The 27,031-nt window shown below is 42.9% G+C and overlaps 1 protein-coding gene across 5 annotated transcripts in view; it reads right to left on the bottom strand.

Moving 5' to 3' along the window:
* Positions 1-27,031, bottom strand: part of SMARCA2 (SWI/SNF related BAF chromatin remodeling complex subunit ATPase 2) — a 166,081-nt gene that overhangs the window by 98,616 nt on the left and 40,434 nt on the right. For all 5 annotated transcript variants that reach the window (XM_037061731.1, XM_037061735.1, XM_037061734.1 and 2 more), the window contains exons 7-16: positions 26,730-26,903; positions 25,504-25,677; positions 22,873-23,043; positions 14,807-14,860; positions 11,956-12,086; positions 11,667-11,724; positions 9,241-9,341; positions 7,812-7,959; positions 1,789-1,952; positions 256-322 (exon numbers count right to left, since the gene is read on the bottom strand). In XM_037061731.1, coding sequence (XP_036917626.1) covers positions 256-322; positions 1,789-1,952; positions 7,812-7,959; positions 9,241-9,341; positions 11,667-11,724; positions 11,956-12,086; positions 14,807-14,860; positions 22,873-23,043; positions 25,504-25,677; positions 26,730-26,903 — 1,242 coding nt within the window. The remainder of the gene's footprint in view (positions 1-255; positions 323-1,788; positions 1,953-7,811; positions 7,960-9,240; positions 9,342-11,666; positions 11,725-11,955; positions 12,087-14,806; positions 14,861-22,872; positions 23,044-25,503; positions 25,678-26,729; positions 26,904-27,031) is intronic.

Below are 27,031 nucleotides of genomic sequence, written 5' to 3'. Positions count from 1 at the left end.
TTGTCATTTGTATTACTCTCCTCAGAAACCTCGCAATATGATAATTAACAATTTTCTTCTGCATTTCACTATCTGAAAGTAATTATGGTTTATTACAGTAATCTTCTTGGGATGATTAACTCTCACTGTTTAGTACATGATGTACATGACAAAACTTTACAGCTGAGTACAGTGCACAGATGTGCAAACAGAAAGAAGGAAACAGGGTTTATTTTTCGCTTTTCCACATTTCTATATAAACACAGTGTTCCAAACCTTGTAAGAGATTTTCACCACAGAAGGAGCCCATTTGTCAAATTCATATGTCCAGTTAGATAAAGTCCTATAGAACAAAAAAGAGATAGAAAAATGAAAAAAGACATTTGTATAAAAGTCAGCAGTTAACAAAACATGTTCTTATTTCTTTTTAGGCCTTACCTTGAAAGGGGCTACAGAATATAAAATATCTCAACTATATATTTATTTTAAAGGTGTGGAATTAAGAGATAAGTTAGAAATAAGCTGCCACAAAGCATGACAGGTTCGTCGTGAGTTCATAAAAAATCATAAGAAAAAAAATTAAAGAATGCATAACTATAGAGGGCAAAAAAACCCTAAATTTCAATATGGTATTGAAAAATAGCAATTGCCAAAGTGATTTGGTGAGTCTTTAGAAACTGCCACATATGTTCATAGAAAAGTCGAGTCAGGAAAAAGAAATTACAAAAGCACGTGAAAATATTAAATAAATCTGTCAAGAGGGAGCAGGGGAAGAAATATTAAATGCCTTTTGAAAAACATCCATGAAAGCGTCACCATAATATATAAGTCAGAACATGTAAAATACAGATAAAAAGCAAAATGCTTGTAAATATTCAAAATGTAGACAAAATTCAATGAATACCTAAATACTATGGACTCAGATAATATAGATTAAAAAGGTCTACAAAGAGTCCTCCTTTAGACAAAATAGGGAGAAAATGCTAAGACAGGTTATTTTTTCTCAAGGTCCAAACCTCACGGGCAGAGACACCTCCCCCCCCCAAGGTGGGTGGCTGTGACACTTCCTTCTCTCAAAAGTGTCCACCCAAAACCTAGCAGGGTGTCCAACCCTCGGCCTGCGGGCCGTATGCAGCCTGGGATGGCTGTGAACGCATCCTAACACAAAATCATAAAATTACTTAAAATGTTATAAGATTTTTTTGTGATTACGTGTCACAATGTGTTTAATGTGTGTCCCAAGACAACTGTTGTCTTACAGTGTGGCCTGGAGACGCCCAAAGGTTGGACACCTCTGAACAGAACTACACAGAGGGTGGGGCCCTGGGAATTCAATAGGGGGACCACAAAGACCTGTCCTTACAAAGAAGTAGAATCACTGAAAATAAATTACACACATTAAGGGCAGTTTAGTGTACACTTCTCAGTTAGAATTTTGATTTAGATTCGGTTTTAAATGCTATAATGAGAAAAGATTTCAGAATACATAGTCTTTTAAATCTATGGAATCTTTTGGAAGTGGAACAAGGGAAAAAACCAAAGACATTTTTGAAGTAAAAAAAATCAAAACCTTTCCCCTTTGGGAGCCACTTAAGGAGTAATGAGACCTAAGGCCCACCTCGTCCTGGGCTCAAACAGCCCAAGAGGCAGCGGCTGGGGGTGGGAGTGGAAATAAAAAGCCAAATCCAGATGCCATGCTCTCGGGGACCCCACCTCACACTATAGTACCGCCTTCATCAAGGACAAGCTCCTCACAGGGTGCCGTGCAACACACGGAAAGACAAACGCCGGATAAAGGACTGTACTTACGAGAGGGGAACAATGATGAGATAAGGACCATTGAGTCTTTTGTGCTCCATCAGATAAGTGATGAGTGCAATGGTCTGTATGGTCTTTCCCAGCCCCATTTCATCAGCCAAGATTCCGTTCAAATTGTTATTATACAGGGAAACCATCCATTCCAGGCCCTGGAGCTGAAATGAAGAGTAATTGCTTCAATTATCCAAGATCTGCACAGGTAATTAATACTAATACAACTCAAGCGAGGCTGTGACTTCTTAACTCCTCAGTGCTGTATGTTGGGTTTCCCCGCAGTAGGAAAGTGAGGGAAGCGGCAACACAAAAAGGAATTTAAAATATGAGCCTGTAATCATCCCTGCTGCTTGGCAGGTGCCAAGTGTTAATCAGATTTTAGAAACGATGGGCTGGAGCGCACTGGTGGGATTTTAAGCAGCTTTTGCTGCTCGCCCCTACTTAGCATTGCACAGTGTATGACATTCTAGAATTATTATACATGAAAAAACCCAAACCACTCCAAGAACAAAAAGCCAATGTGAGGATTAAAGACAAATAAACCAGAGGCAGGTTTGGCTGGTAGATCACAGATCACTAGAAATAACCCTCCTGGCAAACAAGTGCACCCCCACAGGGTGAGATCCCCTCAGTGGGGAAGCAGGGTGACCAGGGAGCCAGGAGCTCACTGCCAGGCCCACGGGAGGGCATTTCCTGGGGGGACAAACCTCCCAAGCGGCATGTGGAGACTGCAACGTGGGCACCCCCCAAAAGCAGCATACTGGAAGCTGACTGCTTAGAAACACACTCCGCATATTTATAAAGCACAAAAGAACTGCGCCAGAGATGCAGCTTTGGAGTCCCCGAGTCTGTCAAGTACAAGAAAGGTCGGGTGAAAATATAAAACTGTTAAACCTTCTTCTCCCTACACCGATTCCCTTCTACCATCACACCACAGATGCTGGATTGAAAAGGTAGGATCAATATTATTAGCTATCTATCTATCATCTATCTCTATATATTAGCTAAAGTCCATTTAGGTTGCTAACAAAGTTATGCTTAGGGGAGAGTTAATTTTAGTATGTTTTATGTAAGAAAAAATTCATTTATTTTAAAATATGTTAAATAATTATTCTGTGCAAGGAACCATGCAAGGACCTATGGCAGGCAGACTCCTAGGTGTGTAGGAAGGTGTGTAGGAGGTGTGGCCCCCTTCAGAAGCCTGCAGTCAAAGAGGAGACAATAAGCCACCCACATGTGCACATGCACCAAGAAACAGCTGAAGTGCCAGTGCCACACACATGAGACTGCACTGGCCAGAGACTCTCTGAGGGAGAGCGCTGCAGTGGTTTGAAGAAATGCTCTCCGGTGCCACCTGCAGTGCCTTGTGCCACGCCAGACTCCACGTCATCCTAAAGGGTTTCGCAGAACAGCAGCAGCACCAAGAGATGGAAGAAAGGTGGGAAGAGCCTTTGAGAAAATAGGCAACAGACAGAGAGGGGAAGTGAGGAAACGATTAGGAACCGTAATTGGTGGTCAGGAGGCGCTGCCTTCCTGCCACATGCCGCCAAGACCTCCGGACCTTTAGGAAAGTCAACTAAATGCCAGGAACATTTGGACAGTGGGTGGTGGTGAGTTCTTTTTTAAAATGAAAATTGGCAAAAGGGCTGAATTTTGCATCTCTGTTAATTCCAGATAAAACAGAAGCAGAAACTGGCAGCAGAAGGGACTAGAAATTCACTTAAATTGTGGGAAATGGATTATACTTTGCTAGACTGTGAAATTGGAGGGGTTGGGTACTAAACCAGGCTTATGGGGCTTTCCAGGAAGCAGCAGGAAGGCCTCAGCTACGTGAGGGCTAAAGAACTATTAATGATACAAAAACTCGTCGAGGAGCAAGAAGACAGAAAGTGTACTTATGGACAGAGTGGTCCAGGAAGGCTTGGAGCTTCAGTTTGGCTTGTGAGAAATGGAAAGGATCCTGCCAGGCAGAAGGAACTTCATGAGACAAAAACCCAGAGCGGGACAGAGCAAGGCACCTTGCTGGGACCTACGGCAGCCCAGGAGAGGCAGAAGGGCATAAAATTCACAGATGGAAGCAGGGGAGATAGGTTTGTGAAGACAGTGATGAAAAGTGCTGAAAATGTACTGGATGACAGCAGAATCAATGTGCCATTAGGTTATTTATGAATAATCCAGAGAGGGCACTTCCCAGACATAGACAGAAAAGTTTATTACAACATACCAGGAATCATCACCTACACTGGGTAGACCAAGTCAGACGGTAACCACTCGGCACCTCATGGAAGCAGCATGGTCTTTGGACAAAACGTGACCCGACAACAGCCAGAGTGGTGGTTGTCAAAGCGCTCTCCCAAGGCCCCTGGGCATCCCCAGGCCGTCTCAGGAGAGCCACAAGGTCACATGATTTTCATCGTAACTTTAGGGCATTATTCACCTTTTACATTGGGCTGATACTTGCACTGTTGATACAAAAGCAACAGGGGGTAGCAACGGCTGGCTCTTCAGCTCGAAATCACAGCAGCACTGGCAGTGGTCATTGCTCTGGGCGGGCCAAAAAGTTTGTATGGTTTTGCTCCACAGTGCTTAGTTGTCTTTCACTCATTAACAGTTCTGTTAGACTGTATTGTGGCAGCTGTCTTACTGGTGTGCATTTAAAAACAATTTAACAGCCCAAATAAAAAATGCACCAAAAATTGGTGAATTTTTGTGCAGCCATTTTAATATGGAAGATGGAAAAAATACACAATGCTTTAACATATTATGTTTTAGTATTTCAAGAAAGGTAAAAATGCAACTGAAACACACGCAAAAAAGATTTGTGCAGCGTATGGAAAAGGTGCTGTGACTGATGGAATGTGTCAAAAGTGGTTTGCGAAGTTTCTCGGTACTGTTGATATTGTAGCCAAATAATCCTTTGCTGTGGGGCTGACTTATGCATTGGAAGATGTTTAGCAGCACCCCTGGCCTCTACCCACTAGCAGCCAATAGTGGGAAATGGCTGACATACTAAAAATATCCAAATCAATAAAGTTATTGGGGAAAATGAAAAATATATCTTTCATTTTATGGAAAAAACCATATGGATCCGCCAAGATGGAGGCATAGGTGGAAACACTGTACCTTCTCCCACAACCAAGTTTGAATACAACAAAGGTTTGGAGAACAAAGACACAATCAAAGAACAGAAAATTGAATTATAAGGAACTCCGACAACAACTAACCGTTCAACCGGGAGGGTAAGAGGGGCGGAGCCAGCAGTGGAGCAGGGTCAGGCAGGACAGTTCCCCCGACCTAGGCATGCAAGTGGCCCGGACCCAGTCAGGGTGTGGGGCAGACTGACCTCGCAGTCGCACATTCGCGCACAGTGAGACGGATCACGCAGGCTTCAGGGGACGAGGCTGACAGCGGTGGCACACTCGCATGCAGAGGGATGAAATGCATGGGCCCCGGTGACAGTGGAAGCTGCCACACCTGTGGGGGCCATGGCGGGAGGAGGCAGATGGGACGCCACTGCTCCTCGTTGACCCCGCCCCCACATACAGCGTCACAACCTAGTGACTGGGTCACCCAGCCCTAGTGAGCACCTAGGGCTCTGCTCCTCCTACTTAACAGGCACGAACAGTCCAAAAGATGGCGCAAGAAGAACTCAAAGTCCCAGAGCCAATAACTCTTAAGCAACCAAGAGATTGCCAGCCTCTCAAAAGCACAGTTCAAGTCACTGTTTATCAGGATGCTCACAGAACTGGTGGATTATAGTCACAAATTAGAGGAACATATGAAGGCTAAACTAATTGAAATGAAGGGAGATGCACAGGAAACCAATAGTGATGGAAAGGAAACTGGGACTCAAATCAATGGAATGGACCAGAAGGAAGAACAAAACATCCCACCAGAAAGGAATGAAGAAATGAGAATTCAAAAAAATGAGGAGAGGCTTAGGAACCTCCAGGACATCTTTAAACGTTCCAACATCCGGATTATAGGGGTACCAGAAGGGGGAAAGAAACAGCCACGAGTGGAAAACGTATTTGAACAAATAATAAAGGAGAACTTCCCCAGTCTGGCAAAGGAAATAGACTTCCAGGAAATCCAGGAAGCTCAGAGAGTGCCAAAGAAGTTGGACCCAAGAAGGAACACACCAAGGCACATCATAATTACATTAGCCAAGACCAAAATGAAGGAGAGAATCCTAGAAGCAGCAAGGGATAAGGGGACAGTCACCTACAAAGGAGTACCCATCAGACTGTCAGCGGATTTCTCAAAAGAGACCTTACAGGCAAGAAGGGGCTGGAAAGAAGTATTCCAAGTCATGAAATCCAAAGACCTACAGCCAAGATTGCTTTATCCAGCAAAACTTTCATTTAGAATGGAAGGACAGATAAAGTGCTTCTCAGATAAGGTCAAATTCAAGGAGTTCATCATCACCAAGCCCATATTATATGAAATGCTAAAGGGACTTATATAAGAAAAAGAAGATGAAAAATATGAACAGTGAAAGGACAGCAAACTCACAGTTATTAACAACCACACCTAAAACAAAAGCAAACTAAGAGGACAGCTAGATCAGGAGTGGAACCATGAAAATGAAGAACACATGGAGGGTTAGCAACAGGGGAGTGGGAGGAGGAGAAGGGGGGAGAAAACACAGAAAATAGCATAGACGGTAGGTAGAAAATAGATAGGGGGGAGGGCGAGAATAGTGGGGGAAATATAGAATCTAAAGAACTTGAGACACATGATTATAAACTAAGAAGGGGAGAATGGTGGGGGAGGGAGTGTGTGGGTGGAAGGGAATGAAGGGGGGAGAATAGAACAACTGTAATGGTATAATCAATAAAATATATTTTAAAAAATAAATAAAATAAATAAAATTAAAAAAAGAAAAAACCATATGGACTTTTTGGGCAACCCAATATGCTTCACCTCTCAGGCCAGGGCAGCAAATACTGTGCCCGGTTTTAAGCGTATAGAGAACCTAAGTCCATAAAGTTTGAGAACTATTAGCCTAAAGCATGTACTCCTAAACTATATTCTAAAAGGCATTAGATTTACAAGATCTTAATAGGTGATATATAAATACAAGGTTGAATAAAGAAATTTGGGAAATAGAAAATTAAAGTTATCTTGTTGCGGGACACGGATATGCGGGTGTGGATCACACACCTCTATCTGCAGGGCCACAGATGTGCCGGTGCATGCCATGGGTCACCTAGGGGGTCACTGTCAGGGCGCCCAGATGGCTGGTTGGCTCCGGACAGCCCTGAGTTAGGCCTATTATCAACAGGCCTCTATTCACTCTCATTCACATCCAAGTTCGAAACAGTAAATTATATGGTAATCTGAGTTACAGCTGATCGTATTTCCCATAGCTATTTGACCATGGGACCCATTTTCCTTTCTTTCTGAGGTACATTTCTTGGGACAAATGTTCCAGGGAACACACTTTTGGAACCACCATAAAGTGGGAGGAGTGCGCACGCAGCAGGTGACCTCACCCGCAGAGGTCACCTCACTGTAATGGTTACAGCCTCGTTCTCACTGAAGCACAGATGCTCACCACTTTATCAACACTTTAAAAAAGGCATGAATGTAGTGGACAGCCACTCCTCGGTGGCCGAATCCATAGCACTACTCTATTGCCACTACTGAAGTTTCTGCAGAAATACTTCATTTGCTTCCAGGTTAGATATATGCTCCCTGTACTCATCAAATGTGGCCGGGTGTTCCCTTTGGAGGCGATCCACAGTGAAACAGTTCCAAATGTTAAGCCAGGATTCTTAAAACACAATTCATCCCAAAATCTTAAAAGAGAAAGCAGATATGCTCTAGCGAAGATGGTGAAATAGAAGCGCTCTGAAAGCGGAATTGTAGGCGCAGCGTCAGCACTCTGAGCACCGTAACCTAAACTGCCCACCACCATTAAACCTCTTACGCAATCAGCACATGCACGACACGCTCCAGGCAGAAACAGGTAGGAGCGTGGGGCTTGCCAAGGAAACACGACCCGCAGCCATTACCTGATAGTGCTTCAGGGTCCCGTTAATGAGGAGGGCGGACTGCTTCTCCACCCTCTCGGAGATGGCGTGGGCCACGGTGTAGTAGGACTGGGAGCCTCTGGCACTGCACTGCATGCTGTACTCATCGTCCACGTCCTGCTTAGCCGTCCTGAGGCAGAGGAAGTGGAGAGTCAAGCACAGGAATTCCGGTGCGTGCGTTTTTATTTCATCCCATTCAAAACAACAGTGAATGGAAGGCCTAACATAGCTGCAGTAAGTATGGTTTATTTATCACCTACCACTTATTTGCCTGGCAATTAAAATACATTGTCTGTAATCCTCACAAAAACTAAGGAAGGCAGACATCATTACATTCATCCCCAGTTTAGGCAGGTGGAGAACGTCAGGCTCAGAGAGGTTGGTCAGTTCGCCTGTTGCATAAAAGGTAGTGGAGACAGAATCCGAAGGCAGGCCCACTTGACCTCCAATGACGGACACTCACATGGGCCGCACCTGCAGATTAACCCTGGGCCTGTGACGCTGTACGAGGCACTTGGCATGCAAAGATAAATCCTACTCACAGGACACTGTAAAGCTCGGAGGATGGGAGAGAGAGGGCTGAAGTGGACATAAGAGACAGGAAAGACAGAAGGTAGTCGTCTGTTTTCTAGGCCAGGTTCAGGGACTAGTATTTTATTCCAGAGGCAATGAGGAGTCATTGAGGGGTCTTAAACCCTTCAGGGGCGGGGGCCGACTGCTAAAGCAGAGGCTCCTAAAGTGGGGCATAGAGCCCTGCAATAAAAGGAGAAATGATTAGAATGTCTATTTGTTTTTTTCTTTAAATTTCATCACTTTATATTGTTCCGGTTTGCATACTGTTTCACTGCAATTCCCTCTGATACAGAGGCACACGTGTGAAGAGCTGTGCAGACCACTGACAGAGAGGACGAATGGGGTGCAGCGCACAGCCGGGCGTGCAGATGGGAGGAGAGGGTTCCCAGGATTCTGCAGTGTTTCTGGGCGGGAGTTGTGGCAGACTGGCTTGGCAACAAGGACCAAGGAGGGAATGGTGTTTCTCACGTGGGCTTCTGGGTGAATGTGGATGCCACTGAGGGAGAGAGGGCAGTGAAGCAGCCAGCTAGAGGGGCAGGTGGGATCAGTTCAGTCTGGGACAGAGCGGCATGTGACGGGAGAAGAGCCCGGAAGCGATCCTGAGCAGGGGAAGGGAGCTCAAGAGGGAGAAGAGGACAGGGCGCAGGAGAGGAGCAACCCTGAGCCCTGGGGCCTGGTGGCCGGGAGCTCAGAGGTGACTTCTGACAGTGGTGTTTTGAGTGGAGCATAGGAAGGAAGCCAGGTTCCTTCCTCAAAATGTTCTAAAAGAGAATTCATAAAGCCTAATTTATGTCATGAGATGCATCTGCAAGGAAGAAGGCTCTCGGGAGATACACACTCAATGATCTGCTTAGCATCCTTCTCCGAAACTTCTTCACTGTTTGGATCCAGAAGTATTTTCTCTTCAGTTTCCTGACGACTGGATTCTTCTTCCTCATCCTGGGGAAGGAGCAGAGATAGGGGGAAGATTCCATTTTCACAAGGGAATCTCTAGGACTGGCACTTTCCAAAAAGAGACTAAATAGTGTTCAGCTTCACAAATGAAGTAAATAAAACTAAGGAAGTAGATTCCACACCTACCTAAACCAGGCAATACACAACCATTCCTGTTCAAATCATTAAATGAGTGGATGAAAGAAATCTTCTGAGGAGCCTCTGGAATCTTTGCTCCCAAGAAGATGTAAAAATCATGCCAGAAAGAGGGACATGTCTCGTGAGCTGGTTGGTTACCCAAGAGTCCTGTAGACCACAGATCTCTCATTTCCTTAGTCATATTCTATATCCTTCTCTCCAAAGAGACATCTAATATGAGTAGGTGTCTCTGGACACTTCAGTATTGTCCTACTCTTAAACATGTCCTTGCTGATAAGGCCGGTGGGTTTTGGTGGGCCCACGGGTGTCCACAGTACGAGACTGGAGCCCGTAGGCACAAGGCTTTCTGTGGTGCTTCACACCACGCATTCCTGAATACGTAGATGAAAATTGTCAATAACCTGGCAGAGGATTCATTCATTCCGATTCATTCATTGCCTCCCCACTTCTCCACTGTGTACGAAGTTCTGTGGAAGGGTTTGAAAGCTTCACTAAATATTCATTATGGTCTTTCCTAACCATTGATGTTGAAGGCTAATAGAGATAATCCAACAGAGTTTCCTTTAAAAGTAGATTTAAAAATACAATGCCATTCCATATTTCTCGAGTGAAAAAATATGAAGTGACACGATATTAATGCTGAAACTCAAGCCTATGATCACAGGGCATTGAGACACGGGGGGTAAAATGAGGAATCGGCACAGCTCCTTCATTCTCCAGGTGAGGAATAAAGCGCCGAGAGGGGCGGAACCGGCCATGAGTGGGCGGCAGACCCCGGATGAGGTCCTGGGTCTCTGGACCCACAGCCAGGTCCCTTCTACTCCTGCCCTTCTAGGGCTGCCTGCAGCTGTCAGTCTCGGGCTGGCAAGTGCAGGGGCAACAGCCTGCTTCGTTTTGTCTCTGCCCCTCCCTGGCTCTCCTAATGAGAAGAGTCTTCCAATGACCCATTCACCCAAGTAAACGAAAATCATTTTTATTTTTATCTATTACTTATTGATTTTAGAGAGAATGGAAGGGAGAGAGAGGGCAAGGGGAGGAGGGAGGGGGAGAGAGAGAGAGAGAGAGAAACACTGATTATTGTTCCACTTATTCATGCACTCATTGGTTGCTTCTTGCCTGTGCCCTGACCAGGAATTGAACCAGCAACCTTGGTGTATCAGGATGACCCTCTACCCAACTGTGCTAACCATCTAGGGCAGAGAAATATTTTTAAAATGTATTTTGTAAGCTTCAACTATCTCAGAGAAAGAGCGGCCTATGAAAAAAATAGTATGGCTCTAAAAATATTTGCTTTTTACTGGTATGCTTTTTAAAAAACGTAGCTTTTATTGTGTCCATGGTAGAGTAATTTAGAATACATGGGCCCACACAATGGAAGGAAATAACAATTGTCTTACAATCCTAGTGAGCTGTGACCAGTGAGGTTGCCACCTGGCCGACAGCACGGGCGCTGGGACACCCCTGGCCCCGAGGTTCCTCCACACGGGCAAAATCAGATTCACCGACTACAACGCTGACAGCGGAGATAAAGGGGCCATATTCTTTTAGTCCCTCCATTTGTAATTATTAAGCATTTCATAGTCGATCTAAAACTTCCTTTACTATTTCGTAATTTCTATTAAAAGCCCACAAGATACCATTTTAGGTTCTAGATATATTGAGTATCTCTTCCAAGGGACTGAAAAATGCGCTTCTCTTGTTGGTAATGAGCATATCCAAGGAATTCAAGCAAGAGTCACAGTTATTTAAAGGGAAACCCAGAGGAACAATAACCTCGTGAAACCGAGCCCATGTTGTCCTTTTCGTCTGAGGTCCTGCCGGACTTTCCAGATGGTTTAGGCAGCGAGGCCTCAGAGCAAACCCCCGGGCAGCACAGAAGTGACCTTCCCAAAGTCATCCCTTGTTAGTTCTCCCCCACAGGCCTTCCCACCACTTCCAGTTTAACGCCAGCCTCTCTTTCTCGCTTCCAAATAAATTTAGAATTAGCCAGGTCTCCGTTGCTCAGGAGCCCCAGTGGTTGCCGCACGGCGCCAGGTGCCCATCAAAGCTTTGGCAAACCCGCACCCCAGTCACCACCCAAAGGCCAGCACAGAAAGGAGACGTGGCAGAGGACACGCGTGCTCCTTCGTAAACTTTGAAACCAATAAACTCCAAACAGAGACGAATACATACCTCCTCCTCGTAATCAGAATCACTCTCTTCACTGTCGGACCTGGGGGCAACTTCGTAACTGCACAAAGGGGAGTGGGGAAGGAGAGGGGGCTTAGTTCTTTAAATCATAAAATAATATAGACAGTACAAGCATGACTTAACTAGCATGTTCGGTCGCAAGTGACACATGCAGGTAACAGTTTTAGTTACTTCAGTAAAAGTTGTGTTGTTTTGGGTCCAAGGTTTTTTACAAAGACCACAAAAACCTAAAAACCCCAAGAACCCCAATAATTCTGCTTCACTGCCATACCCAGGATTCATTTCCAACCAGGCATCCAGCTGACTTGCTTTGGGTGCTTCTGGTCCAAACAGGACCTTGCCGGTTTCTGTGTGAGTTACTTTGACAGGAAGGTCACTCATCTGACTGCTCTCATCTATGGGCTAGAAAGGAGGAAAAAAAAAAACGAAACCACATCACCACTTGGTGTTAAGAAATTCTCCCAATTCTGTGCTGGACATGTCTTAGCCTTCTAGCTGCCAGCACCTGGAACCTTTTTTCTGTGAGTGGAAATTTCACCAGCACAAGACCTCAGCTCCCCCAAATGAATGCACTCAACAAGGTTCTGAATTAGGACCCAGAGCTTCATGGTGGTAGGGCCCAGCAGGCACACTGCGGGGAGGGCCGATGAGTGGCAGCAGAGCCGTTGCAGCGCGGTACTAGGCCGGCCAAGCTCCTGCCTGCTGCCAGGGCCAGCCACGCCCTCACCAATCAGTTGTATGTACAGTGTCAGGTGCAGCCTCAAGTCCAGCTCTCCAGGCTTCCGGGAGATCTGATGAATTACCCAATATCCTATGAATACATTCCCTTCTTACTCAAATCAGGAAGACCCAACTTTTGTCATTCACAACTAAGAACCTCGACCTCCCAAAATCCCTCAGATAGCAGCTATTGCAAGCTCATGGTTGTGGAGAGGATGGGAAAAGCAAAAAGTATGTAACTTGCATCATCTCATTACCAGCCAGTTTGGCTTCTGCAGAACCTGTGTCCTTTATCCAAAACCAAACCTCCAGGTAACTGGACTAACCATCGGTACCTGTGAGTGTGATAAAGCCAAAAGCTCCCCTCAGTAGAAATCTGGAGAATAGACCAATGGAGCTGAAATTCATTATTAGACTCTCAATGAAAAATGGATTGCTCCAAAAACTAAGAGAATAAATGAAATTGCAGGGGCTGTGTTTAACCTGCTTCAGAGAAAAAGCTGTTCTAAAAGGCCTAGAGATGGAGTAATCCGATGCCAATGAATTGGCACTGAGTTCTAGGGGCAGACCCCTGAGCAAGATGTTTGTTTGGAAATGCTTTGTGGGTCATCCAAGTGCTCTGTTTCCTTAGAAGTAATAAAATTCAATGTTCAGGCTATTGATTAATTCCGGTTTTTTCCTAAACTATTCCTATTTGGACTTAAATAAAAATGATAGGAAAAATAGAATACCATAGGTTATTATCTATAGCTAATAGAAAATGAACACACTCCTAACCTGGTTCCTTCCCCTCCCCCCTTAACAGAGTGCTGTCAAAATAAGAAAGAATATATTAGCAATTTCCCACAAAAATCACTGTTGAAAAAAGGAAAAGCTTCCCTTACACTACATTTTTTTTTCTTTTAGGTGTGCTCAAGCCATGGTTGGGAACACCATTCCTCTGCACACCCAGATGACGCCTCTTCCTCATTACTGTAAAAGGACGCCTGTGATCGAGTGGTAAACCAGGAAATGTGCCATTCGCTACAATCTCCCAAAGAAAAACCATACTCCATCATCTTTAACTATTGTAATACAGCTTATTTCACTGTTTTAGATGTCACGCCTCAGATGAGATTGGGATTCACTGTGACTGGAATGAAAACTTTGGCCGAAGCTCCGAATGAGCACAGTAGAGTACTGTAATAGGAAAATTATTTCAAAACAAACTAAGCAATGTGTCCACTCTACCAACTTCAGCAAACAAAACACACGTGCTAAAATTTAAAGGAAAAAAACAAGTGCATGTCACAGGCCCAAAATCAGCAGGTAATTTTCCCAAGAAGCGATAAGAGATAAAGCGCTCTCAAACTAGCAAGTTAAATCTCTTCCTTGAGCTGGTTAATTATGGACTGATGTGAGGCATGCTTAGGTCAGGCCGGGCCTTTACACATCGGAGTGTGTCTGCGTGCTCTAAGATATAGCATTCTTCCTTCAGAAAAGCCCACTGAGAGCTTCTTACGCATTAGACATTTACCCCGATCCTTTCTTTCCTTGTGATGGATTATAGTGGTTCGGCAACATGTATTGTTCGAGAGGTTTCTGCACAGGCTAGTGGTTCCAGCCTTTCCCCTTCATCCAGGCAGTGTGCACTCACAGCACATTTCACGTGCACAGTGATGCTGGACCAGGGCGAGGAGACCCTCCACCCACCCAAAGCCTCCACGGGAGTTTAGCTGAATCTGAGAAGGCAGCTTAAAACAGGCTTCTTGCCACCCTGCTCTGGGAGTGTGCCTCCTCCTGTGGACCACTGGCAGAGAATTTGGAGTTTTCAGAAGGAAAAAAAAATCTGATAGATGAGGAACTGTATTCTCATGATTCAGGAAAATATTGGAAATGCTAGAAAATAAAATTTAGAAATATGTGGATGAGTCGACAAATGGAAGCTATATTCTATACAAACAGAAGCTATACTCTATACAAACAGAAGCCTACAGAAGGTGTACAAAAATAAATTAACCAAATAGGTATTGTTTAGCTTATGGAGTTTTATAATTTCAAATGAGTAATAAACTAAGGAAAATGGGTTATAGTTTATGCTTCTGTATTGTTTACTGGGCAAATGCAATTATAGAATCACTTAGGATTTTTACACAATCTATGTATTCCTAAACATATGCTTATATGTGCACAGAAAATTCTGGAATGATACACAAGAAACATATTATCAGTTGACTGGAAGTCTGAAAAGGAAGCAGATTACTTTTTGGCATATCCCTTTTCTATTATGCTAATGTACTACTTATTTTACTTGACAATGAATAGCTGAGTAAAAGCAAAATGCGTGCACACGACAACGACATGGCAAGGTATGGCAGGGACTCACTGAGCAGACGCCGGAGAGATGGATGCAGATCTCTTACCTCTCCATCTGGTCCCAGGGCAGACTCCCCTCCCTCCGCATTCTCTTCAGCCTTCTGTAAAACGACAATGTGTCACGTTAGGCCTCAACCAAGCCGGTGGGCACGGAAGGGCTTCATTGTAACTCTGGGGCACGTAACTACTACTCGCTCTCATCCAACAAAACTGAAGTATTCATGCTTTATACTTGTTTTTACTAAGAGAAAGTGTGTATTTCATTAGCAGCTGGCAGAGAGTTATTGAGGGCCAGCTGCAATTCAAGGCCAGCACACCAGAGATTTGTGGATTGTCTTCTAGGATCCAAAGGGCTTAAGACATTGGCAGCACCAGAAGGGAGCGGTCTGGACCTGCAGTGTTCTCACTTTTGGCACCAAGAAGACCAATCCTGATGCAATCAGCAAAACTTCACTATTCCCTATTCCCTTAGCAAGTTTGCTAAAAATGTCCATTGAGAATAAACTCTGAACTGCTCTTCAGTCATAAAAATACAAAATGATATAAAACTCTGTGAGTTCTCTGAATGTTTTTCATTCTACCCAATGGGCTTTCATAATGTATAGTATTTCCACAGTGGGTATTTGTGGAAATTTGAGGCAGATACTGTGATCTCATGAAAAATTCTGTCATCTACCATTTCTTAAATAGTCCAATATCTTAGTCCATTAACCTCCATGAGTCTCAAAGACAGCCTAAATGGAGAGCTAAGATTATGTCACATTTTGTACATATCAAAGTGAGTCTCATCTGTAATACACACAAAATAGTCTAAAATTTCTTACATTTGTAACAAACTCTTTGACAAGTGAAATCTTTAACATCACCTTTACAGAATCCTTATTTTAAAGTTATTGCTGGAAAGCTATACTACTTCAGGGTAGTACAATGAGAAGAAAAAAAAAAAACTTTAGTCATTTGCTTTATCAAGACATTTAAGAAAAGGAGCTTTCCTCCCCTGGGCCCTTTAGTTAATTAAAAATATATATAATGATACAGAATCAATATTAACTTCACTCTGTTTACTTAAGGCATTGATTATACATACACTTATGCTTTCTATGAAAATAACTCAATTGTCTCTCTACAAAACAGCTTTTATAGAAAATGCGTAATGTTTAAAATACAGCCTTTTGTCCATATTGAAGAAATGCAGTTTCCATAAATGTTTGAAAATTCTGAAGTTCTCATAATTTTCTTACAAAAATAGAAGTCTGTGTGTATGCCAAAGCACAAGGCACAGCAGATAGGAACAAAATGCTCCCTCTGGTTGTGATCTTGCAATAATTTAAGTTTCTATTTATGCCACCCCAAAGTGAAAATGTTTACAAGCTCCAAAGACATGATCAGCAGCAAAAACACCAGGCCCTTTGTCTAGGCTAGAAATACAGAGAGAACAATGGCGGGAGGCTCAGAGAAGGAACTGTCCCCACGACCAGCCCCTGAAGTTTCCATTTTGGCAATTCTCAGGCTCTATACTCACACAACTGTTTTTAATTAATGGGAGAAAGTTCATTAATTTTACCATTCTTTCCATACAAGTCAGAAATCAGCTACTAATTTGGCCAACAAAGAAAATCAAATCAGACAATGAATAAGCCAATTTCCAATCGCTAGCTTGTGGAACTGGATCACCATTTCGATGAATAGCTCCTTAAAAAGCTTGAAGGACCATAAATAATAAAATCAAAGCTATTCTGAAGGATACTTTTCTATGAATATGCTACAGACTAGCAAGTGTATTATCTAAAAACCGCCTCATAATCAGGCTTTTCCATTACTTAACATTCTCTAAGCTGACTTTTCTGCTAGGTATCAAATTTGAGAAGCAATGTAATATTAGATTTAAGAAAGTTGGTTCTGGAATTATTCAAGAAATGATGTGCATCTGAACCCCAGCTGGGTCATTAAATACAAGAGATCTTCACTTGTGTGACCTTGGGCGGATCTTCCGTGTTTGGGTTCCCTGCTTTGTAAATTAGGGGTGGTAATGGTTCCTACTACACAGGGTTGTGGCAGGACCGGATCACAGTTCTGACATATACAACCCAACATCACATATAATAATACACTTCAAGCTCCACAATGTAAAAGACTCAACAATAGTCCAAGGGTTATTCTTGAATGTCTATATAAGTCTGCTATGGCACTGTCTGAAAACTAAACTGCTTCGTAAGATTAGAGGGTCAGGGATTTCTGTCTTTTTTTTTTTCACTCCTATCACACCTGCCAGAGTACCTGGCTTTCAAAAGGCACTAAATAAATATTTCGTGAATGACTGAAAAAAATGACTGGCCGAATAAGTGAATGCAAGAACAATGCATATACTCAGTGAAATACTATTATTATTATTATTATTATTATTATTATTATTATTACTGTAACTCGGTGCCAACATATTTGCAAGTCAAATAGTTAAGAACACACACGCAATTCCTCATTGAACTGGCCCTCTGTGAGACTGCCCTGTATGCCTTGTACTTACACTCCATTCAGCTAGGTTGTGATACGTGGGGAAGCCAGGTGGCGGTTTACTCTGCATTCAGAGTTACCAAGTTCTCCCATCATGCTTCGGATTCTTTCAGTTTGTACATTTCTGGTTGGTATTCTTTCATAAATCCATGTTCTCACATCAAACTGGCATTTTACTCTCTCACCCCTCTCAAAAAAAAAAAAAAAACCCTTCCCTTTTTGGACCCAGGAATAACTCTAAAGAGACTGTGATTGATGCTACCTTTGGAACTGACTTTGGACGGTCTCTGAGCACCAGGTGAAGGACCTGCCAAGTCTCCCACGGCCCCGGGAATTTTCGCACACAGTTAGTTATCCGTGTCATGTGACTCCCAACACATCCTATCGATATTACTGACCTGAGCTTAACTTCCAGTCATTAAAAACGAAACACTGCAGTGCATCCATTCATTAGGACTGCAGGGACTTTGTGTTGCCTTCTTCCTACCTGTAAAAAATCTGGAACTAATTGTGCTCAGGGAGGGAGGGAGGAGTGTAATTAACCTGGTCATGGGAGGGGACATGAACCAAATTCCTCATAACTAAAGACAACTTGGGTTCCCAATTCCAAAGGCCAATGTCAACTCACACGCTCCATTTAGGGATGTTTGGGAACAAAGCTGTGTGCGTGGCCACACACCGTCCTTGCCGAAGTGATAGAAAATAATCAGTGGTCAAGAAGGGAAAGGAGTCCCTAAACACGAAACCCCATTTAAGCTGAACTCAGGAAAGCAGACTTCAATAGGGCACTTCATTTACTGTGCTTTACTGTGCTTTACCGCAACAAAGGCCGTAAACAGCCTCATTTTGTCAAGAAACAGTTTTACACCAAATATTTCACAATCTATTTTAGAAAGTGAATGCATTTTATCCCCCCAGCAGGTGTTATGAGAGATGAAACAACATTCAAATATGCTGGCATCTTAAAGACCCATTCAGTTTCAATGGAAACCCCAGCTTGCAGAAATCACTGGGTTATTTTTACTTGAGTGGACCTCTGAGCATTAAGATAGGTGATCAGGCAATAAAAAATACCCAAGAATATCAAATGAACAGGGAGTTGCACATTACTTTGGTTGTACCTTGCAGAGAAAACCAGTTCTAACATTTTGACTCAAATAACTGGTTGATCCAGTCAAGCAGGACTTTGGTCCAAACCCCGGCTTCCTCCATTCTGACACCGCACTAATCAAGTAAATCTCATCATTGTGGGGTTGTGTTCGCCTGTCTTTACAATAGTCGCTACACTCAAATGTCCAGAATTACTTAAGAACCTCTCTTTTGCCCACAGAAATGTCCTTGTTGAGAAATGCTGCAATAAACTATTTCTCCAGGGAAAACATAACATATAAAAAAAGTACGAAGAGTTGGAAACCTGGATTTAAAACAGACGCCTAAAAAGCAATACTACTTTGCATTTGACGTTCTTTTTACCAAACATTATTTATACCAAGAGGCTTTTCTGACTTTTTGATATCTAAAAAAGGATAAAAACACATTTTCTCTCGTGATCGATGGACTGATCAGTACATTATGTTGGGAAGGTTCCCCCTCCAAAACGTCTCAGTCCTGAGATTTACTTATAATCATGGTTGATGAAAGAGAAAGAGAATAAAAGAAGTTTCAGAAAGAAAAGGAAACACCCTGATGAAAAAGATCGGGCACAGCTCTCCATGGATTCCTATTAGTGTCGAGAGTTTCCAAGAAATGTCACAAATAAATAACGGGGGCATAGTTCTGCTGGTACATACCCCATTGAAAGATTTGAAAGACAGAATTAAATATTTATTTTCAGCCTGAAGTCAGTAGTTCGGGAAGCCGAACACGTAAAACGGCTAGACTTCTAAGCAGTAGGTTTGGGTCGGGGGTAGCATAGGCTCCTGGCCACCATAGCCCAAGGAAAAATATACCCTAAACCCTGTAAGAAACACCTTATTATCACCAGAAACCACTAAAAAGCAGAGGCCACATAATACACATTCTCTTTGTAGGAGCTGAGGAGGGCAGGATGAGCAGAATCCACCAAAAATTAATAAATCCTCATTTCCTACCACGTGCCTCAACAGTCCAAGAACCTGTCATTATCCTACAAGACGATATTCAATTGATCCTCAACTAGAGAAAACTGGTAGCTACTTATTTACTCAACATCACAGAGAATATACAATGAGGGGGGAAAAGAAGATTTTTTATTTCCCAAACCCTACAACCACATTTTAATAATCGTGGCCCTTCATTTATACCAGAGAATGGCTTGACGATAACCAAGATTGACTGAGCACTTAACTACGTGCCACGGAACCTTCTAAATGCTTTAGATAGATAAACTTTCCCATTCAATCCTAACAAGTCACCTTTTTGACAGGGCGAGAGACTTAAGTACTAGATAATAGATCTTTTAATGAAATACCCTGTAAGGAAATGCAAGCAAATTCATCTGCTGTGTTTTCTTATGTACTTGTGAATTTAAAGGATTCTGTGCTAACATGATTTGGACAGTAGTCCAATTTTCTAATCTAGCATGTTTAATCCTATTTGTATACCCCCCGGGGGCTTCATCTAGCCCCCGCCCTCTTGGTATCCTGTCGTCACCCAGTAGATGATAGAGAATAATCATGGCAAAGGACGGAGGCCGCAAGGTCATGCTAAGTGCACAGAAGACTGCATCCCTCCTGCCCAACTGCAGAGACTGGTTTCACATAATTAGATATTTCAATTCTTTAAAATTATTCCTCCTCTAACTCCTAAGTAGATACATACAGTTTATCTCATTTTCCTCCATTGCAGGGGCATTAATGGAAGACCAGGCTGAGAAGGAGAAGTTTTAGAATGATTTATAAATATATACTTCATAGAAATGGCTCTAATGGTGAGAAGAGAAAATTAAACAAAGTCACAGCAGGTCAAAGGGACACTTTTCTATTATTGGCTAACAACAAGTTAAACACAGTAAACCCCGCAACCGGAAAAACAAAGACCTCTTCTGTAGTTACACTGGGGCAAATTTTCAAAAATTATACAGGAGTTTAACACAAAGTAAAAAATAACTCTTTTTCAATTACATTGCAAACTCAATCATGCTCCTCTCTAGTAGCATAGTTCTTTGAGTAATATGTATCTTAGTTGTCTTGCAAATGTTGCCACCAGCTCAATGCTATTAGTTCACTAGGTAAAAAGGTTTTCTCAACACAAAGATTTACTGACGCCCTTCTTAATTAAAGCCAACATGGTGAGGTACAGGATCATGTTCAGTTCTTTGGGAAAACGCTGAAAGGGACAGCACAGAATTTTGAAGCCTCTGTAGGCAGCGCTCCTCCCCGCCAGAGAAATGGCAACAAGCAACCGTCAATCATTCACTCTAATGGAGGAAAGAAGAACTGCTGAGAATCCAAAGTGCCCAATAATCAACTTTCGAAAGCACCCGTTTTATTTGCACAATTAAAGCTGCATCTGAAATAGGGTAACTCACTTTGAACTCCGTCTCAAAGTCCCGTGAAAGAGACAGTTTTCAAAAAGGACGAGGAAGGGGCCCAGTTTCTTTTCTACCTTCTTTATCATTTCTCCCAGCAAGAGGGCCCACGAAGGAAACACAGCCTGTTCTCCTCGGTCCCGGTAAGAGCAGGGGAGGCCCAAATGCTAGGCATTCTGAGAGTACGCCAGGGAAGAGGTTAGGTACAGCGCTGATCGGAAGTAATACTTCTGCCTCCTCAGCCACGTGAGATCCTCAGTGGGACGAGCCTGGGGAGATCCCCAAGGCAGGCGGGAGTTGCTTTGCTATTCTCATTCATTTGCCAGGAAATCAGGCCCTATCCCCAATTTGACTCACGGAATTTCTTCGCATCATTCATTTGTCACGGTTTATAAATATATATTTATATGCATATTTGATTAATATCTGTCTGTTTCTCTTTCTCGGTCACTGGTTAAATTGAGAGAGCTGGCAAGAGTGCTCTGCCTCACCATCGTTCCCCCCCCCCCGGCCCCCGCATCCAGCACACAGTGCCTCCATCATAGGAGGGTTCAGTCAGTGTCTGCTGGACAAACGGACGAGACAGAGGAAGTGCCACTGGCAAACCTGAAGGCCAGGGTTTGGAAGTGGAGAGCCGAACTATAGACCATCAGAGTTGGCAGCACCATGAAAAATAGTGTGATAGGTCCCTGCTCTGTACAAATTTTTAAAAAAAGGCATAATCATTATCACTCAATTATGTATCTTTCTAGGGTGATATCATGGTTAAACAGCATGGCAGGAACCTATTAATTATAAGCCAGAAGTTCCGATCTAGGCCATTAGCTTTTCATCAGAAAGAAATGTAGAATAGGAACTGAAATTCTAAAAACACTAACAGTGACCTTTTTGCGACAAGCTCGGAGAAATACATGTCTAGATTCCAGAAAACTAAAACTGCTATTTCGTGGGATCCACTTATGGGATGTTACAGAGTTGTATCTGTTTGCCTCTCTGCTCTTCACAAACTCTGAACATGTTTTTTTAAGTCAGGAATTGGGAGATGGAATTCTGCAAAGCCTATCAGGCTATCTTGACAAGAAAATGAGGTGTTCCTCGCCACTGAAATGTCTAAATCCTGAGTCATTCCTTGTTCCTCTTCACAACAAGGGAAGCTGAGTTGCACTGAAGAGATCGGGAGCGAGAGGGCGCCTTCTCAACCATTTATTCCTCCTCTTTAATTACGAAACAGGTATGAGAATTCAGGAGCCATGAAATTAATTATTTTTAGAAAAACATTTTTGTTCAATTATTCAGTTCAGAGAATAAATGATTAAATGCCACCCATCCTCAGCCTCCCCAATTCTTCCTGTTTGTACCTGAACCAATTAGAATTTACCATGAAAACAAAGTATCAACCAAGAACTCAGCTACCCGACTACTTAAGCTTCAAAAAAGAGCTATATTCACAGGCCTACACTAGCATGTTGCCCTTGAATTGGGACACAGTATCTGTAGAGCAGAAATTCTAAATCTTACCTTTCACTTCTCACTGTTTTCTGGGATCACCTAAAACCCTGACCTGTACACTTACCTGAGTGTGACACGGCCGCTGAACTAAATGAACAATTTTGGCATCACTGTCTGTCCAAATAATTGGACTAAAATTTGTTCCAAAAGTGTCGCAAAGCTATCTCTTACATTTTCCTGTGGTTTCTTTCAAACAGTACCTTGCTTTTTGTTCTTAATTTTCACTCCAGTTTCTTAACTGAGCAGTCCCCTGCCACACTGCATCACACTTAAGAAAACAGTTCATTGTGCTCATGTTTTCCCCCTTTTTCTTAACCACCTGTATTTAATTTTTAAAGATTGTAAGAAACAACGGGAATATAAAGTTCACTATTTCAGTTTAATACATCCTATCCATTACACCCTCATGTCCAATCTGTTGTCCAGTAGGCCCAATCAACTCTTTCACATCATACCCATTGATATGAGCGCTTTTTCCAATCCAGTAATCTAACCCTCGCTTCAGTGTGGTAAGAAGTATTCATCAAAGAGCAACACATGCCTTAAACTGGTCCCCGACTCAGCTGCTGCCAGCAGAGCACTCACCTTCTTCCTCCTCCTCCTCTTCTTCTTCTCTTTGGCTGCCTGGGCTTGTTTGTGCTCCCACACCAGGTTGGTCAGGTTGGCCACATACTCGTCGGTCTGCTGTAGAAGGTACGCTAAACGCCTGTCTTTCTTTTGATCAATGAGTTTTCTGTAGCCCTCTTCATCTTCAGCCTGTTAAGGAAAGAAGAGCATGATGGGAGCATCACAGAAGTTTGCAGATGCCTTGTCTGCTCATCCCTCCTTCCGACAGTCTGAACTCTGACTGGTGGTGGGTGCAGCAAAGTGAATGTTTCCGGTTACAAGAATTCTCACCCACAGTCTAGGACTGGGGGGAACGAGGGAGGGGGATGCCTAGTTGTGGGATACCAGGGTTCGAGGCAAAGTCAGGGTACACAGCCATACTCCTTATGCGGTGTGACCAAACACTTTGAAACAACTCTGTTCTTGTGTTTCCTGCACAAACAATGTTAAAATTTGACAATTCACCATCTGAAGTTTATTCTTTTTTTTAAAGATTTTACTTATTTATTTATCTTTAGAGGGGAAGGAGAGGGAGAGAAACATCAATGTATGGTTGCCTTTCGTGCGTCCACTGCTGGGAGTTGGCCTGCAGGGAACCTGCCTGCAACCCAGGCATGTGCCCTGACTGGGAATCGAACCAGCGACCCTTTGCCTCACAGGCCCATGCTCAATCCACTGAGCTACACCAGCCAGGGCTATTCTTAACTTTGTATTCTGGACATTTTCAAGTATAATACAAAAATAGAGAGAATAGAATAATCTCTCATATAACCAACACCAAGCAACAAAAATAAATTTGAGATGAATCCTCTTTCATTATTACCCCTTCCTCAAACTCCTCCCCTCATTCCCCAAATGGACTGTCTTGAAGCAAATTCTGGACCTAATATCCTTTCCTTTAAAAATATTTCAGTAAGTACTTCTAATGTCAAGAAATAAAATGAGTGTTAAACAAAAACACTTCTTATACTTAAAAGCATTACGAACATTGTGGTTGACAGGGAAAGTCAAATTTGGAGGATTTCTGTCACAGGTTGTCACTGTGCTACGGGCCTAGGTGACTGAAGACAAGTCACTTGCTACTTAAGTCTGGTATCACTGAGTAAGAAACCATTAAGTAACACTACAAGGCTAAATGGAATAAAAACTTGGATACACTCTGAGCCATTTCAAGAGAAAACTTTTTCACATAGCCCAACAAGAGGACATATCAAAAAAATATTTTCCTCCTGTAGTACAGAATAAAAGGAACACACTGCAAAATCTTTAAGGGGCATCTGCATCTCCAGCCCAGAGGTGTCACTCCTGCGTGTGCCCCAGTGACAGCAGTTCCAGCCCTGGGTCTAGCTGCTGTTTGCCCCGTGGATAAGCATGAGCCTCAAACGCTATTACAGCTCTAATTGCTTTGCGTTATGGTTGATCTCACTTGAAGAAAGAGTGATAAAGAACTTCAGTTTCTCTGTTATCTGTATATCCCATCATTTAATTGCAAAAATTAATGATTTGCAAATGCCTAATCATTAGTGTCAGACCAATCTGTTACTGAAGTTCTAATATAGTTTCACTTCAGTTAAATCAGGCAAATTTGACTGATTTACTGCTCAAATTGCTATTAAAATGGTCTCCCTGGCTAGTTACACATTTCTGGGGCAGTCTTCTTTCTCCCACAGAAAAAGAGAAGAAGGCAGGAGAAGATGGTGAGATTGAGTTGTGCCTGGACACAGAGCCTTTTAAAACGTGGTGTTTGACTCCCTGAAACCCAAAAAAATTGTGGGGAAAAAATGCTAACCAGCAAGGAAGACCTGTCAGTTGGGATTTTCCCAAGACATAATTATGGACTGCGGAAACTTTCTCTCCACGTACTCCTCAGGAATTGTGTCCCAGATAGCATCTGCACGTCTCCGATCATTACAGATAACACACACTTCTGTGAAATTTATGGTGTTCTATGAGGTCCAGTTTCCAAAAGCCCCCCAAAATAAAACAAACAAAACACAGGCCAATGAGATACACCAATCCCTTCTGTGTTACATAGCCATCAAAAAATAGTGTAAAACCAACAATCCCTGAATTGCCTTTGGCAATACTCTGGCTATTAGCAAAAATGCAACATTTCAAAATCAGCTTCAAGATCACTTTTTACACTGTTAGAGAAAACAATTCTGGCATGAAGAAAAGACAAGAGCTTCAAACAATTAGACCTCTTTAGATTCCATGACACAACATAATGAGATAGTCATTTAAAACAACATATGCCATTAGTCTCAAAGAGGTGATATTTCTAAAACTGCCATTTCCAGCCTTCCAGATCTGGATATTAAAACTTCTGTGAGATATAGTTCCTGCCTTGGCGTGAGGAGCTATACTCTGAACAGCAATGCCCGGCTAGAAAATGAAAGCACCACACTCACCAGATGTAGCCTAAGATCTGGAGCCTGCATTGTCTAGGAGAGAGAGGATGTTTGACTCCAGCTCCGTGAAGTTAAAGAAATGTATTTGTACATTTGGTAAGCAGCTTCTACTTTCTCCCTCTACCACCGCAAACTTAACACTCTCAACGCAGGGAGTGAGGGGAGCATTTTCCTGGGTTTTTGGAGGCGAGCCCCTTACCATTAATCTGCGCATTCTCTCCTTTTCAATCCGCTCTGTCTCCTTCTTCTGCTCCCTCTCAGTGTTGGCGTGCCAAGTTGCCACCGCTTTGGAAAGCTTCTGGATCTTCCCGGCCACAGAGCGATGATACTCCTTGAAATCTTTTGCGTGTTGTAAAATACTGTTCAGGTATTCCTAAAAGATTCCAAGGGTGGGGGTGAGGAGAGAAAAGTATACTAAAAATTCACTTCCCAATGCCCTTGAGGTTTTACTGCTGTCTGAGAAAAACTCTCAGTGTGTAGTTAACAGCAATGAAAGACTAGAAGCTGGGGACTACTCTGGGTTAGATGCCCTGGTATATCTCCATAACTGAGGTGTGGGCTACAGGGCTGGTGGGGAAGATGACCCTTCAAGGTTTATTTTGGTGCCAGCCTGTGGGGGAGAATTCTCTGAGCTTTGAGAATGGAACCATATGAAAACAGAAAGATCAGGAATGGAGGGAAACCTGTAAAATGGCAATGGCAAAATTAAAAGCCAATTGTTCTCCAATATACCTGAGGGAGATAAGTATCTCCAGGGAGAATTATGTTATAAAAGTAATATTTCTTCTGCTCTAAGTATCTTAGAATTGTGAATTAAGATTTCATAGGGAACTAAAATCTCCATATGTAATTTTTATACTATTTTAAAGACAGGAGGGGGAAGTATACCCTTACTTACACTAAATCCAACATTTTAAAAACAAAACTAGGCTAGGCAGTAAACTGAACACAAAAAGAAACGGAAGCTGTAAGATTATGACCCAAAATCAAATCCTACATCCAAGTATTCCCAGCCCCCTAGAAAGGAATATTTTTAAGTATTTGCCCTGGTAAAACCCCCAAATGAGCCCTCTGAAGATCCCTGGATGTTACATTTATATGCGTTTTAAAAATAACTTTTTGCTCTCTTTTTTTTATTTTCCAAGTTCCCCAGGATATTGCTCTAGGAATCTTGCCCCAGCAGCTTTCCATGGGATTATGAAAATGACACCTGATTGGAACTAAGAAAGTTCACTTACCTTGCTTTAGCCTAAGTTCCTCAACTACAAAATGGTGTGGTCAGGCTATGTAAGTTCCAGGAAACTTTCCTGCTCTGTGATACCACAGCTGTCCACTACAGCACGTTTTCCAGCCCTTCTGACTCTATCTAATCACTTAGTTGGGTGTGTCTGTAAAATGAGAAATGCAAAGCCGCAGACCAAGTACCTGATGCTTCTGCCGGCGTTTTCTTTCCTGCTCAATTTTCTGCTGCTTTTCTAGTTTCTCTGTCATGCGGGCCTCTCTTAGAGTTTGGCGTTTGCTTCTCTTATAGGCTTTAGAGTTGAGAGCTGTCTCCAGGGTTGTGTCACGACGCATGCAGGCCACCACCTCCTGTCTCAGCTGTCACAAGGAAAGCAGTTAGAAAGGCTCCCTGAACAGGGGCCAGATTCCTGAGCCTTACCCTTCTCCTCTTGGGGTCGCTACAGGTTTCTCCATCACAGTTTGCCTTTTGGTATTTGAAGGAATTA

Source organism: Sturnira hondurensis, unplaced genomic scaffold (assembly GCF_014824575.4).
Source record: "Sturnira hondurensis isolate 20B ecotype Veracruz unplaced genomic scaffold, ASM1482457v3 Scaffold0013515, whole genome shotgun sequence".
NCBI lineage: Eukaryota > Metazoa > Chordata > Mammalia > Chiroptera > Phyllostomidae > Sturnira > Sturnira hondurensis.
The sequence above is the reverse complement of the archived record's forward strand: the minus strand, read 5'-3'. Positions and strand labels throughout refer to the sequence as shown.